The 14921-nt window shown below is 43.4% G+C and overlaps 1 protein-coding gene and 1 long non-coding RNA gene across 2 annotated transcripts in view; one reads left to right on the top strand and one right to left on the bottom strand.

The window, feature by feature from the left end:
- LOC149124442 (uncharacterized) overlaps nt 1–10192 on the top strand; it is a 133825-nt gene extending 123633 nt beyond the window's left edge. The window contains exons 4-6 of the long non-coding RNA XR_016214423.1: nt 229–342; nt 7188–7253; nt 10008–10192. This is a non-coding gene — a long non-coding RNA (uncharacterized LOC149124442). The remainder of the gene's footprint in view (nt 1–228; nt 343–7187; nt 7254–10007) is intronic.
- Nucleotides 5511–6443, bottom strand: ORYCUNV1R1532 (vomeronasal 1 receptor oryCunV1R1532). Its single transcript, NM_001167221.1, is given in 1 exon segment — nt 5511–6443. A coding segment is annotated over 1 exon segment (933 nt).
- Nucleotides 10193–14921: the final 4729 nt, after the last annotated feature.

Genomic DNA, 14921 nt, shown 5'->3' with positions numbered 1-14921 from the left:
CCGTGGCCTGCATGTGTGCTCCAGGCATGTCCCTGACTAAAGAATGGGCAGGAAGTTTTATACATGGGAAATGCAAGGGGAAGAGAGGAACAAACGTCTTCCTGCCCTCTAGTTCTTAGAGATTTTGGTTCTAGGGTTTTGGAGTCAGCAGAGGAAACCAGCATCTTCTCCATTTAAAAAGTATTTGTTGTCCTGGAATCTTCACCATCCCTCTCCTCTTATTCACAGTTTTGAACTAGCAGAGCACAGACTGCAGGATGGTACCGTAATTTGTCATCTGTGAAATTTGAACTGGGAAGAGAAAGCTTTCAAGAGAAAGCACTTGGAAGTTCTTGCAGTGAGGTGAGGTTACATGCTGTGAGATGACATTTGCAACAAATAAACTCATTTAGTTCTCATGAATCTAAAATCATTTTTAAATGCACAGCCTATATACATCCCTTATAAAAGTAATACTCATATTTTATTTATGAAAAGCAGGGTATCTTAATAAGAACTGAATTTAAAGCTGAGTATATTTAACAAAGTAAGAAAGTAAAACTCAAAACTTGCCTGAGAATAAGGAATGTTTTAGTTTAAATCACTAGGTAACATAATAATACATAAGGCTACAGTTTGTCAATCAATTAAGATGATTTATTCAGGAGAACTGAGACCAAAATTGTGCATTTCACTCTAAAGGAAATGTATACTTTTATGTATTTTGTAGTCTAGAGAGCAAACACGCTAAGCAACTCCCCCCCCTGGATTGCACAGAGACCCTCTTCTGAGTCAAGTAGGGTGGTGATGCTGATGTCTCCACACCCCTCACCCACGAACTCATGTCCCCCAGTTCCTGCCTAGATGCCCCCTGCCCCTGGTTTCCCATGTGTGGAGTAAAGAACCACTCACCAGGTAGAGGTGTGCAGGGGACTCTGTGCACCTGAGAGGAACCTGCAGTTTTAAGGGAAGGACGTTTGAGCTCATCTCTCTGCAGGCTGTCATTTTCACATCTGCCCAGAGGTGACAGATCCCACTGGGGAGCTCAGAACCTGGAGTCCTCAGTGGATCACGTCACCTGTGTCCTCACTGTCCTTTATTCCCTCCTGCACAAGAGGAGTCTGGGGAGAGCTGAGCTAAGAACTTCCTCTAAGTTCCCTGACTCTTCTATGAGGGTCAGAAGGGGCCCAGTCCTGTAGACAACACCAAGTTCTCTCCTTGTGATCCTGAGAGCAGCTTAGTCCCCACCACTCCCCGCTGTGCAGTGCCCCTGCCCTGGGCTGAGAGACTCGTGGTGCCCTCTGAGAACTCCTGGAGGCTCTGAGATCCTTGCCCTCCAGCGTGAGGAGCACCCTCCCCCCAAGTCCACTCTTACCTGGTACCTGGAGGTCTATCAGTCTTGTGTTCCATGATTTCTCAACTTTCAATGTTTCAAAATGTCAGTCAATTGCAAAAAAAAAAGATATTAAAAAGAAAAGCAATTCTCAGTGGTAAATTGGAGGCTGAGCTAGGGGTTAGGAGTTGAGATCCCAGGCAGGCTGAACATAGATGTAGCCGAGACTCACCCTGAGCTGTGCTCAATCCGTGAGTGGGAGCAAAGCAGGCCCTGTCTCAGAAATAAGACAAAGTTGTGCTTCGTCCCCGGTGTACTTTTTGCTAAATTATGTGAAGCGTTACGAGACTGCGGACAAAAGGGGACCATGTGACCTGTATTCGAAAGTCAGTACACTCATTTCATGTAGATTCACTGATGTTCCATGGATTTGGAAGACCTCACTTTACAACATTCCCAATGAAAATGGGTAGAATGGATATACAGATGAGTCATTTGCAGAGGAAAAATGGAAATACAAGAACTAAAAATTATAACAGGTATAATCTGAAGCTTGGGGTCAGTGGGCCAGGGGAGGACTGGATGACACAGCAGAGAGCATCAGGGATGTGCAGTCCTTCTCCCCCATCTGTTTGCTCCTCTAAAGCAAGGCCCAGTGCAGCCCACCCTGGAGGGGGAGGGTTTTAGGAGGGGGGATCTGTCTGCACACATTATTTTGAATCTGTCTGTAAGATGTTTCTCTTCTAATTTATTTATACGTGAATCACTTATTTATATAAGTATGTGGTCATATATTTTATGTGGTGAGTTATAGTCTAATACTAAGTTACAAATTTTTCTTTATTCAATGTAATATTTATTATTTTTGAGCTAACTTATTTGTAACTTACATTGTAGTCAAAGGTTGAATGCTCCAGGAAATAGAGTTCGACAGACAGTAAAAGGACTATAGTCCAGCATAAAAATAGAGAAAGGCTTTATACAATAATCAGTATAAAGATGTTCACCCTCACTCATATAAATTTTAAATTAGTGACATAATCATTCAACCATAGCAGTATATAATTCCTACCAAGTTGTTTGACAGAATTTAATGCTTGAAAATATACTGTTTGCAGCAGACGTGATACACATGGGCGTTTGTTTCTTTTTTAGTTTAGCTCCAACATATGAGGGTGAACATGTGATACTTGCCTTTCTGTGTTCAGCTTATTTTACTCAACCGGATGTCTTCTGGTTCCAATCATTCTGTTGCAAGCAATAGAAATTCATTCTTTTTGAATTGCTGAATAACATTATACACAGAGAGACACAACTGCAGCCTCACAATTTTTGGTCGAAACATTTCTTGTTTCTTAGGTCTGTTTCCTTTTTTGGTTGTTTTTGTTTTACAAACATTGAAGTCCAGTCTTTTATTTATTTATTTATTTATTTTTATTTAGTAAATATAAATTTCCAAAGTAGAGTTAATGGATTACAATGGCTCCACCCCCCCATAATTTCTCTCCCACTCACATCCCTCCCATCTCCCGCTCCCTCTCCCATTCCATTCACATCAAGATTCATTTTCAATTACCTTTTTATACAGAAGATCAATTTAGTATATATTAAGTAAAGATTTCATCAGTTTGCACCCACACAGAAACACAAAGTGTAAAATACTGTTTCAGTACTAGTTATAGCATTATTTCACATTGGACAACACACTAAGGACAGATCCCACATGAGAAGTAAGTACACAGTGACTCCTGTTGTTGACTTAACAATTTGACACTCTTGTTTATGGCGTCAGTAATCTCTCTAGGCTCTAGTCATGAGTTTCCAAGGCTATGGAAGCCTTTTGAGTTCGCCGAGTTCGATCTTATTCCGACAGGGTCATAGTCAAAGTGGAAGTTCTCTCCTCCCTTCAGAGAAAGGTACCTCCTTCTTTGATGGCCCTGTTCTTTCCACTGGGATCTCACTCGCAGAGATCTTCATTTAGGTCTTCTTTTTTTTTTTTCAGGGTGTCTTGGCTTTGCATGCCTAAAATACTCTCATGGGCTCTTCAGCCATATCCGAATGCCTTAGGGGCTGATTCTGAGGTCAGAGTGCTATTTAGGATATCTGCCATTCTATGAGTCTGCTGTGTTTCCCGCTTCCCATGTTAGATCGTTCTCCCCTTTTTTATTCTATCGGTTAGTATTAGCAGGTACTAGTCTTGTTTGTGTGATCCCTTTGACTCTTAGACCTATCAGTGTGATCAATTGTGAACTGAAATTGATCACTTGGTGAAGTCCACTCTTTCAATACCAAATTCCATGTCATGACAAATCCATATACTCGTGTATCCATCACTCAGGTGTAACACAGAATAGTTCCTCCACCACAAAACTCCCCTGGGTGCATCATCTTTGTCTTCAGCCATTGCTCACTCCACCAATCCTGAAAACTGTTGATCTCTTCTCTCCCTATTTTGTTTCATTTTTGAAAACATCATACAAGTGGAATAATAAAATAGAGATCATTAGCAGCCTGACTTCTTCAGAACACAAGACACTTAACATTCATTCATGTCATTGAGCTGATCAGTAACTTTCCTCTCTTCTGCTGAGTAGTACTTGTTTTGTGAAAGCATCATATTTGCTTATCCAGCTCTTAGCTCAAATAGATCTCGATTGATCCAAAGTCTAGGATTATGAATAGAGCTGCTATAAACACTGGCATACATTATAAGCATAAGCATAGCTTTTCAAACAGTTTGAGTTAAAACTAGAAATGCACTTGCATCTGGCAGATATTATGGTTAAGTCTATGCTGAGAAGAGATGACCACCTGTTTCCCATAAAGGCTGTGTGAACTGACTCCTCACTCATCACCAGTGAGAATTCCTGCACCCTGAACACTCAGCAGCATTGTGGCTTCTACTTCCTTTCCCCAGTGATAGATGATTGAAGCATATTTTCTCTGCTTATTTGTCAGATATGTATCTAATTCTTATCAAGTATCTGTTCATGTCTGTTACACATTTCTCAACTGGATTGTTTCCTTCTAGGTGATGGAATAGAAGGAGTGTTTTTAAGATTTATTTATTTGAAAGTCAGAGGAGAGAGAGAGAGAGGGAGAGAGAGAGAGAGAATATGAGAGAGAATGAGAGAGAATGAGAATCTTCCAACTGTTGAAACACTCTCCAAATGGCCTAACAGCCACGGCTGGGCCAGGCCAAAGCCAGGAGCCAGGAGCTCAATCTGAGATTCCCACATGGGTGACAGGAAACCAAGCACCTGGGTCATCATCCACTGCCTTCTGAGTTGTGAGCAGGAAGCTGGATTGGAAGCACACACAGGGGCCTCTGATATGGACTGTGGGCAGTTTAACCTGCTGCTCTGTGGTGTCCACCTCTTTTGACTGTTATAAATCAGGTTTCCATGGGTTTTGGTATACAGATAACTGAGTCCCTACATTCAGTACTTTTAAGAATATACATAGGATTAAAATTGCTGGAATTTATGGTAATTTATGGTAATAAACAATTACATAGCTGGTTAGGTGAAATACAGATCACCAAGAATATTGAGTTATTAAAAGTGCTGCGGCCGGGGCCGCGGCTCACTAGGCTAATCCTCCACCTTGCGGCGCTGGCACACCAGGTTCTAGTCCTGGTTGGGGCGCCGGATTCTGTCCCGGTTGCCCCTCTTCCAGGCCAGCTCTCTGCTGTGGCCAGGGAGTGCAGTGGAGGATGGCCTAAGTGCTTGGTCCCTGCACCCCATGGGAGACCAGGAGAAGTACCTGGCTCCTGCCATCAGATCAGTGCGGTGCGCCGGCTGCAGCGCGCTGGCTGCGGCGGCCATTGGAGGGTGAGCCAACGGCCAAGGAATACCTTTCTCTCTGTCTCTCTCTCTCACTGTCCACTCTGCCTGTCAAAAAAAAAGTGCTGCAAATGTCCATGTACCTGTAAGTCTGTGAGCTACCCCAAGCCATGACATGTGAGATCCACTTCATCAGTCTCTCTTTAGGAGATACTCAGAAATATTAGATATATCAGAGAGGCACGTGGCACAATTACCTATTACTCATTGGCCATGCACATCTATCAAAGTAAGTGGGTTTAATGAGAAAAGGAGGGCTTCCTAATGTCATTGAATCCAGAAAGCACATGCTGTATCCTCCGATTAACGATTTTGAAACCAATGTGTTGGTGCATCCTGAGAGAATTTATCCATCACTGAATAATCACACAATAACCACGCACAGATTTCAGAAAGGTGATTATTCGTTTTTCAGTGCTGATGAACACCAGTGGGCTGACTGTAGCATAGCTGTTGATCACCAGCATATGGACACAATGGAGAGTTGGGTCATTGTTCCATATCACTCTTGAGGAAGAGACAATGTAGTCTGAAATAGACATGAACATGAAAATGCACAGGAGCAGGAGAATGGTCTGGGTGGCCCTTTCCTCGGGGGAGGCTCTTGGAGAAAGGCTGGTGCTGTGAAGGTGTTGAGACTGCCTCTTGTGCCTGCACAGGAGAGTGACCATGTACCCACTTGAGACGGCCATGAGCCCAGTCATGAAGACTTCTCGGAAGGTCACCAGCATGGAAAACATCTGCCTAAAGAAATAACTCATGGGCCTAATGGAACAGAATTCAGTGGCATAGATTAAACTGTCTGAGGTCAGGTTGGGAGTGGCAATGGTGGTGATTATGAGGGGACTGCTAATGAAGACATAGACAACCCACAGGAAGAGGAGAGAACACAGGCTGTGATGTGAGGGCATCTGCTTGAACTTTGCCAGACAGGAGCTCCTGGGACTGAGGGTGATGGCCTGGAGGACGCTCAGCAGGCAGGTGGTGCACAGGGAGAGACCCCGCAGGATTCGGTACAAGTAGAAAACCGATTTACACATGACGTCATTCCAGAAACCCCGAGACCCGAAAATGTCTGTGATGAGGAAGCCCATGATTAGCAGCATCACTAGGTGGATGAGGGCCAAGAGGCCAATGGTCAGGTCCAAGGGCTTGGGTCTGTGCTGGAGAAAAAACGTGAGGATGTGGAAGAGAAGAAGCATGGTGTTGGCGGAGACCCCAATGCCAACTTCAGAGAAAAGGGTGTATCTTATGTCACTGGTGTGGTGCTGTTTGTTTTTATTCATCTGGTAGGGAAAACAATAATACAGTAAATTTCTGAAGAAAACAGCAAGAAAAATTATTTGTCACAAATATTAGCTCCTTCCCGAATCTCAACTAACACTGCTGTTATTATTAAAACCTATGGATCAATCCCAGTACTTCCTGTTCTCCCTTCATTAGTCAAGTCCACCTCAGACCTTCCTGGAGCCACCCCTACCATCTCCTTCATCCCTCCACATGCCAGCTATGGCTGGGTCATGGGTACCGTGGCCAGCTCCCACAGAAACACACACTTTCCTGTGCATTAAAAACTGCAACATGTTACAGGTAGCAGGAACACATTCCAATGTCTTTTTCTAATAATGTGGAGTGAGGGTGGTAAATAGAACCACAATTAAAATAAATTCAATCTCATTTCAATTTAAGGTTTTAATTGAAGGACTTTTGTCTGAATATAAAAAAAAAAACCTTTAAGATAGGTATCCATGAGATCCCAAGGTTTCATCTCCCTTTCAAATAAGCAAAGATGTTTTCTAGACTCAAGATTTCCAGGAGTAAAAATTACACTAGAAAATGAGATGATGACATACTGTTGACTGTTTCCTCTTGAATATGTGTACAAGATTTTATTGAACCCCATAAATAGAAATTCTATAACACTGATTAATGTCTCCAAGCATATATTTAAAAAGAATTATCATTTGATAGCAGGGTATGTGGCACAATTATGTCATGGCTCCTTGAACCATGTGATTATATCATTTCAGGCACGAAAGAGAGGCAGAATGCTGATTTCCTGAACACGAGATGCCATAAAACTCTTCAGAACTCAGGTGCCTACTTTGTTAAAGATTGACAAGTGTGGATTTTTTTAAGGTGAAAATGAACAGCATGAGAAAAAGTTAACATTTTTCCTAGGTAGTGATCAGGTGGTTGGCAGGATTTGTTGAGCTCGTTTCAGATTGCCTCCATGGTCCTTCCAGGAAGACTGATGGTAAAATATTAATCCAGGGCCCACCACCTTCAAGCTTCATGGATCTCTGACAATCACCATGCTGATATTCTGCTATGTCTGTTACTGCATTTTTGTGTGTATGTTTTATGCAAGGTGAAAAATATCATGCTAATATTTAAATGAAACTGCCATGCTGTTTGCCAGAGTGGCTATACAACTTCACATTTCCACCAGCACCATGTGAGCTTTTCACTTCCTCTCCAACACATGGTCTTGTCAGTATTGTTTTTAAAGTCAGAGAGAGGCATTAGATGCAATTTGTAAGAGACCACTTGGAATGCCCACATCCCAGGTCAGAGGGCCTGGGTTTGAGTTCCAGCCCTGCTTCTGATTCTAGCTCCCTGCCAATGCACACCCTGGGAGGCAACAGGTGAAGGCTTAAGTAGTTGCATCCCTGCCGCCTTGTGGGAAACCCATCTGGCAAGTTCTGAGCTCCTGGCTTTGGCCTGGCCCAGCCTCCTCCGTTGTGGGCATTTGGGAAATAAACCAGTAGATGGAAGATTGCTCTCTGTGTCTACTCTCTGCCTATCAAACTGATAAAAACTTAAACACTTGTTTTAAAAGTAATTACTTGAAATAATTCACATTATCATTTAATAGCTAATATTCAGGATAGTTCTAAAATTACCTGAAGTCATTTAATTTTTGTGAAATAGAGACCTTGTGTGAGTTAAGTTTAACTGATTCTTGAAGCCTGAACCTGGCAAACACACAGCATGGTAAAACCCTCCAAGTACTGTGTTTTAATCATCTGTGAATCAAGGCTGCTTGTATTATGTTCAGTGTCACTTAGGAAGCTACTGCTGCAGATGTAAGTGGTTTAGGTAAAGCTGCAGTGTACCAGTGACATGAATTTGTAATAATATTCAGGAAATCTTTGCTTGGGTGAAATATCACTTTGATAACACTGGAAACTGTTATTTTTTTAGTGGTGAAATGCCACAGTAGAAGCAGTGAAAAATTATCTCCATTTCCAGAATGTGGATTAAGGATAGTGACAATTTTATTCATCACAAAGAGCAACTTACCTTTCCTCCAGGTATTGACAAGAGAGACACAAAATAGTTCTTCAGTCTTCTGTGTCCAAAGATGGGATCACACAAGACAGCACCAGAGAAACCCCTCAGATACACGTTGCTTAATTCTACTAAAACAGCGTCCAGTGTGTGAGCATTGTAAGGGTATATCACTCTTTCTGTGCTAATAGATCATTTCTACTAGAGACCACTCTGCTGAACATGGACCCTTTAAACAAATGAACTGAAATAATGCTCTTAGCAGGTCCTCTCCCAGCTGCTCCTTGTCACAGGCACATCTGACCAGCACAGTGCAGTCTAGGAGATCAGAGGACAGGGCATGGCTCTCATCCATCAGCAGGGTGAGCAAGGAGACCCTCCTCAAATAAGGTTCCCAGGTGTGCTGAGCCTGAGAGGGTCCTTGGGTGTCCTACAGTGCCACACACCAAAGTCACATAGTGCACTGTGGAGAGTTAGGTGCCCTCAAGGGACCTGGCATTTTGTACCTATGATGAAATCATAGGCAACAAGACTTCTGAAACAGGCCGTATGCAGAAGCCACCTTGGGGAAGGGAAGGGAAAGTCCAAGTTGTCAGATGAGAAAAAGAAAGACACAGGGAGAAATGATTTTCAAAGAAACAAAATATTCACTCCGAGAGCTGTGTGACATGTGAGATCATACAATGAGCCCCAAAGCAGGGACCAACGTCCAGGTCAATGTACACCAACGGCGGTCAGGAGAGTAGTGGAGGGTGCTTCTGGAGGAGGAAGCCCCTAGGCAGACCCCAGGGTAGGCCCAGGTGCCTGTGGCCTTGTGGATGTATGGGAACAGGGTGATGGAAGGTAGGGAGGACGCCTCTGCTCTCTGCATCCTGTGTGTCAGCGTTCACAGTCAGGGTTGAGATGATGTGTAAATTACATGATTTCTGCCCAGTGCTAAGCAGTACCTGTGCAGCTGAACGTCCATGAAAGGGCATACTTTGGCTTGTCATCCAAGACCTCAACCTGGCCATCATGAGATCCCAAGTGTCACTCTCATCACCTTCCTTATTTTAAGGAATAGATGGACGAGAGGGAACTGGCTGGTAGGTGAGAGTGAGCAGGCTTCATGCACATGGATGTGGGGCTGAGGTTAAACAGCAGCAGCTGACTTGTGGCACAGCTCCAGCTGGGAAGCTGAAGAGCTTGGGGTGGGATGGAAGTGGCTGGCAGAGCCAGGAAGGCGACATCATCCCCACACAGATGTCAGGGCTGTGTGCAGAGATGCTGTGAAATACAGCACCAAGGATGTGAGGATGGAACAGGTGGAGAACCTTTGAGCAAATGAATGGCAGCTAACTCTGAGAACTGTAGGGGTGGGAACTGGCCATTGTTTCAGAATTGAACAGATTGTGAAGCACAGCTCAGTGGTCACTCGGGTGGATAGAATGTTCACAATATCCACATTTTAAAATCTGTCTTGAGAGAAGTCGGGAAAAGAGGACCTGCATTAAGGTAGAGGGACGGGACCCCCGTAGAGCTTCTTCTCATATGCTTTGCTGTCCTTACCTGGAAAGGAGATTCCTGTGGGAGACCCTGCTCCCTGGGCCACCCGAGATGCAACGAGTTCACGTGCGGCTTTCTGGCTGAATGGCTTCGTCTTTCCTTCATCACCCTGCTCTCCTTGTCTGAGTGACAAGTGGAAGACACAGGTTCACATGTAGGCGGAGATGTCACTTGGCAAACATTTGGAACTTCAGCCAGACGCGGGCAAGGTGAGGTTCAACTCACTGCATGTTCCCCCTCACAGAGTAAGTTCAGTCTCTGACTGCTAAGGATGTGGGAAAAGAGGCATTTTAAAAAATAAGGTAATATTAAATTATTACTTCATAGAGAAAAGATGAATAAGCAGAAATAATCTCTCACTGCACCTGTTGGAATTTAAACTTCTCAGTTTCTGAAGCTTTGGAGGGGAAATTGTCAGCCTCTCCCCTTATTTTTTTAATAGCAACGTCATTGCAGCCTTCCTGTGCTTGTCCTCTCATTGGAGACCTGCAGGCTGACACAGCACTTGCTTACAAGCTGGCACTATTCCCTTGTAGTTTCTGGAACTAAACCTGAGAATACAAAGGCTTTCAGGGGAACTGCTGGTAGGTAACTCGGTAATGCGAGATCACACACCAAAAATGATATTTTGAACAAATAAACACATTTTTCTTAAGAATATGAATTATATTTTAATTACTATAGGAGTTTACTTACTATGGAAGTTACATAAGTCAGTAATTTGGACTCTTAATTAAAGGACTAAATGAGAAACAAACCTCCCCATTGCATTACAGAGGGATCTTCTCTGAGCAGAGCAGGGCAGGTGGGGCTGATGTCTCCTCTGAAGCTTCCACACTCCTCAGCATGGCCCAGTTTCCCCCTAAAGTCCCCTGCACAGAAGCCCCATCTGCCCCCGATCCCCAATTGTGGGGCAAAAAGCCACTTACCCAGTCAGACGTATGCAGGGATTCTGTGCACCTGAGAAGAACCTGCATTGTTTTAAAGAAAGGACGTCTGAGCTCATCCGTCTGCAGGCTGTCACATTAGCATCTACGGCGGTGACAGATCCCACTGGGGATCACAGAACACAGAGTCCCTGGTGGAACACCTCACCCATCTCTTCATTGTCCTTGATTTCCTCCTGCATAATTACAACCTGGGGAGAGCACTGCTCACAACTGTCCTGTGCGTGAACTTTCTGACGTGTTGTTGAGTTTGATTTGCTAGTGTTCTCTTGGGTTCCTGCCTCTGTGCTCATTAGCATATTGGTCTGTAGTTTCCTTTTGTTGTTTTTGCTGTTGTGTCCTTGTCTGGTTTCAGAATCAAAAGTGAGTTTGCTAGGGTTCCACCCCATCCACTATAATGGAATAGTTTGAGAAGAACTGAGGTTTTCCTTAAACGTTTGCAGAGGTCAGCAATGAAGCCATCTGGTGTTGGGCTTTTCTTTGTTGGGAAACTGTTCTGTACTGATCCAACCTAATTACCCATTACTGGTCTGCTCCATTGTTCAATTTTGAGAAGTTATATATATCCAAAATTTGTCTACTCTGTCTAGGTTCTACAATTTGTTGGTGTATAGTTTTTCATAATAGCTTCCAATAATCGTATATATTTCTGATTTTGAAAACTGACCATTTCTTAGCTGGATATGTTGCTCTGTTTTGTTGTTGCTGACTTTTTTGTTCTTGATATCCTCTGCATATTAATCCTTTGTCAGTTAAGTAGCTTGCTGCTATTTCTCCATCATTTTGGATGTCTCTTCACTCTTGATTCCTTTCCTGGGCAGAAGCTTCTGAGTTTGATATAATCCCATTTGTGTAGCTTTTCTCTGATTGTCTACATTTTTTGGCAGTGCTAAATCACTCCTCACCCTCCAACATGCCTATACCAATGTGTTGAAGGGTTTCTCAATATGTTTTATTCTAGAAACTTTAGAGTCACAGGTCTTAAATTTAGGTTTTGATCATCATGAGTTGCACATGGTGAAGTAGGTTTCTAATTTAATTCTTCTACATATACATGGATAAACACACACTGTTTAGAGGCGCTGGCACTATGGTGGTGTGGGTAAAGCTACTGCCTGCAGTGCTGGCATCCCATATGGGCACCAGTTTGAATCCCGGCAGCTCCACTTCTTTTACAGCTCTCGGCTATTGCCTAGGAAAGCAGCAGAAGATGCCCCAAGACCTTGGGCCCCTGCACCCACATGGCAGACCCAGAAGAAGCTCCTGGTTCCTGGCTTGGGATCAGTACAGCTCCAGCCATTGCAGGCAATTGGGGAGTGAACCATCGCATGGAAGACCCCCCCCCCCCCCGCCTCTCCGTTTTCCGCATAACTCTTTCGAATAATGAAATAAATCTTTAAAAACTCCATTAGAACTGATAGCCAATCCTGTAAAGTCAGATAAAATATCAACATGCAAAAATAGCATTTTTTACCACACTGATAATGATCTTACTGAAAGGGAATGTATAAAATCATGTCATCTTCAAACACACGTATTTTGACCTCCTCTTTTTCAATTTTGATGGTGTTTGTTCTTTTTGCATTCCCTAACTGCTCTTGCTAATATTTCAAATAATATTTTGAGTAAGAGTGGTAAAAGAGGGCATTCTTGTCTTGTTCCAGATGTGAAGATACATGCTTTCAGCTTTTCTCCACTCAGTATGATATGGGCTGTGGATTTGTCTTTTGTATCCTTGATAAGTTGGAGGTATGTTCCTTATACACCCAATTTGTTGAGAATGTCTATCATGAAAGGATACTGAATCTTATCAGGTGCTTTTCTGCATCAATTGAGATAACCATATGGTTTACGTTCTTCATTCTGTTGATGTGATTTATTATACTTAACTTGTTAGAATGTTGAGATAAAGCCAAGTTGATCATGAGGTAGATCTTTTTCGCATAGCAGTAAATTGGGTTTTCTAGTATTTTGTTAATGATATAAGCACCTCTGCTCATCCTTCTGTCTAAATAATGATTTTGAAGTTAATGGAAAATGAAATTAAAGGATGAAATTATTCTGTAGAAAAACACTTTGAAATCCACGCATATGAGAATAGTTGAAAAATTTCATGACAGTATATCTTGTGAAAAATCTATGCAATGATTTCAAATAAATATTTTTCAAATAAACACCTTTCAATTCCATTTTCCATGAATTTACCCTTGTGTGCTATGTTCTCTTCCAGAATTCAGTGTTGGAATCAACCTTACAGAATTATAGGGAGTGAGAGTAGGGGAAAGGATGGTTTTCAGTGAGTAATTGAGATACTTTTAAAGTAAGATTTATTTATTTGAGAGGAAGAGTTACAGAGAAAAAGAGAGACAGACAGAGAGGTGTTCCACCCACTGGTTCACTCCTCAAATGGCTGTACCAATCCAAAGCCAGGAAGCAGGAACTTCTTCCAGGTCTCCCACATGGGTGCAGGGCTCCAAGCACTTGGTCCATCTTCTACTGCTTTTCCAGGCCATTAGCAGGGAGCTGCATTGGAAGAGGAGCAGCTGGGATTCAAACCAGTGTCCTTATGGGATGCTGGCACTGCAGGCGGAGGCTTAGGCCACTGTGCACAGTGCCAGCCCCTGATTTTTTTTTGTACCTCTGGCATCTCCTATATTCTCTGAGTTATTTTAATGTCAATAAAATGGCATTGCCAATGGCTTCCTCTTGAAATAATCAATTTCTAGGCTGTGTCTGTCTACAGAAAGCACAGAGGGATCTCTGTGCCCCATGTGCTGCATGTCCACACACAAATCTCTGACCATCACAGGGCATCACCCCCAGCCTGCAAGCCACCATGGAAGTGTCCTGCATCTTCCTTCATACCTTTCACACCTACTATGAATGGTTTATTGGAGTCTGGCTCACCTGTTAGCTTTGAGTTGTCTGATGCACTGATTGGGTCCATTTTGCACAAATTTATGCTTGGAATCCTTGCTCAGTAGCTGCCATGTGTCCAGGGTTGAAGGATATTTTTGGATGACCAATACATGAAAAATTATGAAATACAAAAAATGACATACCTAGGAGGAGTAGGGAAGAGACACAGGGGAACAGTTAAAGTCAGAGAACAGAACATTTGCTAAAGACAGGACAGTTTGATCATCAGTAGGGAAAATATGACAACAAATTGAAACACTATTCTTAAATCTAAGAGTTCATAAAGAGAAAAAACCCTCACAGATCACTTTAGATGCTGCCAGGAAAGAAATGAGATGCTGTAACTGAAAACCAGAACTGCACAGGATGCATAGACACTCTTAACACACAGGCGCTGTTCATCATCACAGACGTGGCACAGTGGGCTAAGCCACCCCTCGAGAGGCCCACATCCCCCAGCACACTGCGGCCCCTCATTTTCCCACTCTGAAACTTGTTGTTACCGCTGATGCTGCTCCTCTGGAGAACAACAGGCTTTGCTTCCACTAGGTTTCTCTGGAGCACCTTGCTCTTTCCTCTTTATCTTGCTGTGGACTCACGGCCCAAATGGCTGCCAGGTGAGCCTGAAGAACCGAGTTCTGGTGGCAGAGGCTTCACTCCTGTCCTGCAGCCCAGCAGCCTCCTGCAGGCTCGCTGGCAGCTGTGCAGGGAAGTTTAGTACAGATCAAATCTCCCTTCTCCTGTCTGTTCAGATGTTGTATCTCTCCTTGGAGTCAGAATTGATCATTTTTGTGTTTGTAGGAATGTGTCAGTTTTACGTGGGTTGTCTGATTTGTTGGCTTCCACCTGTCCCCAGTGGACCCTACTTACAGTTCTGTAGACTTGGTGCTGTGGTCCTCACATGCACCTGTCCCCAGTGGTCCCTACTTACAGTTCTGTAGACTTGGTGGTGTGGTGTTCACATGCACCTGTCCCAGTGGGCCCTACTTACAGTTCTGTAGACTGGGTGGTATGGTCCTCACATGCACCTGTCCCCAGTGGCCCCTATTTACAGTTCCG

This window comes from Oryctolagus cuniculus, chromosome 10, assembly GCF_051225735.1.
Source record: "Oryctolagus cuniculus isolate XC-2025 breed Fujian yellow rabbit chromosome 10, ASM5122573v1, whole genome shotgun sequence".
Lineage (NCBI taxonomy): Eukaryota > Metazoa > Chordata > Mammalia > Lagomorpha > Leporidae > Oryctolagus > Oryctolagus cuniculus.
This window is presented reverse-complemented; position numbering and strand designations above follow the sequence as displayed.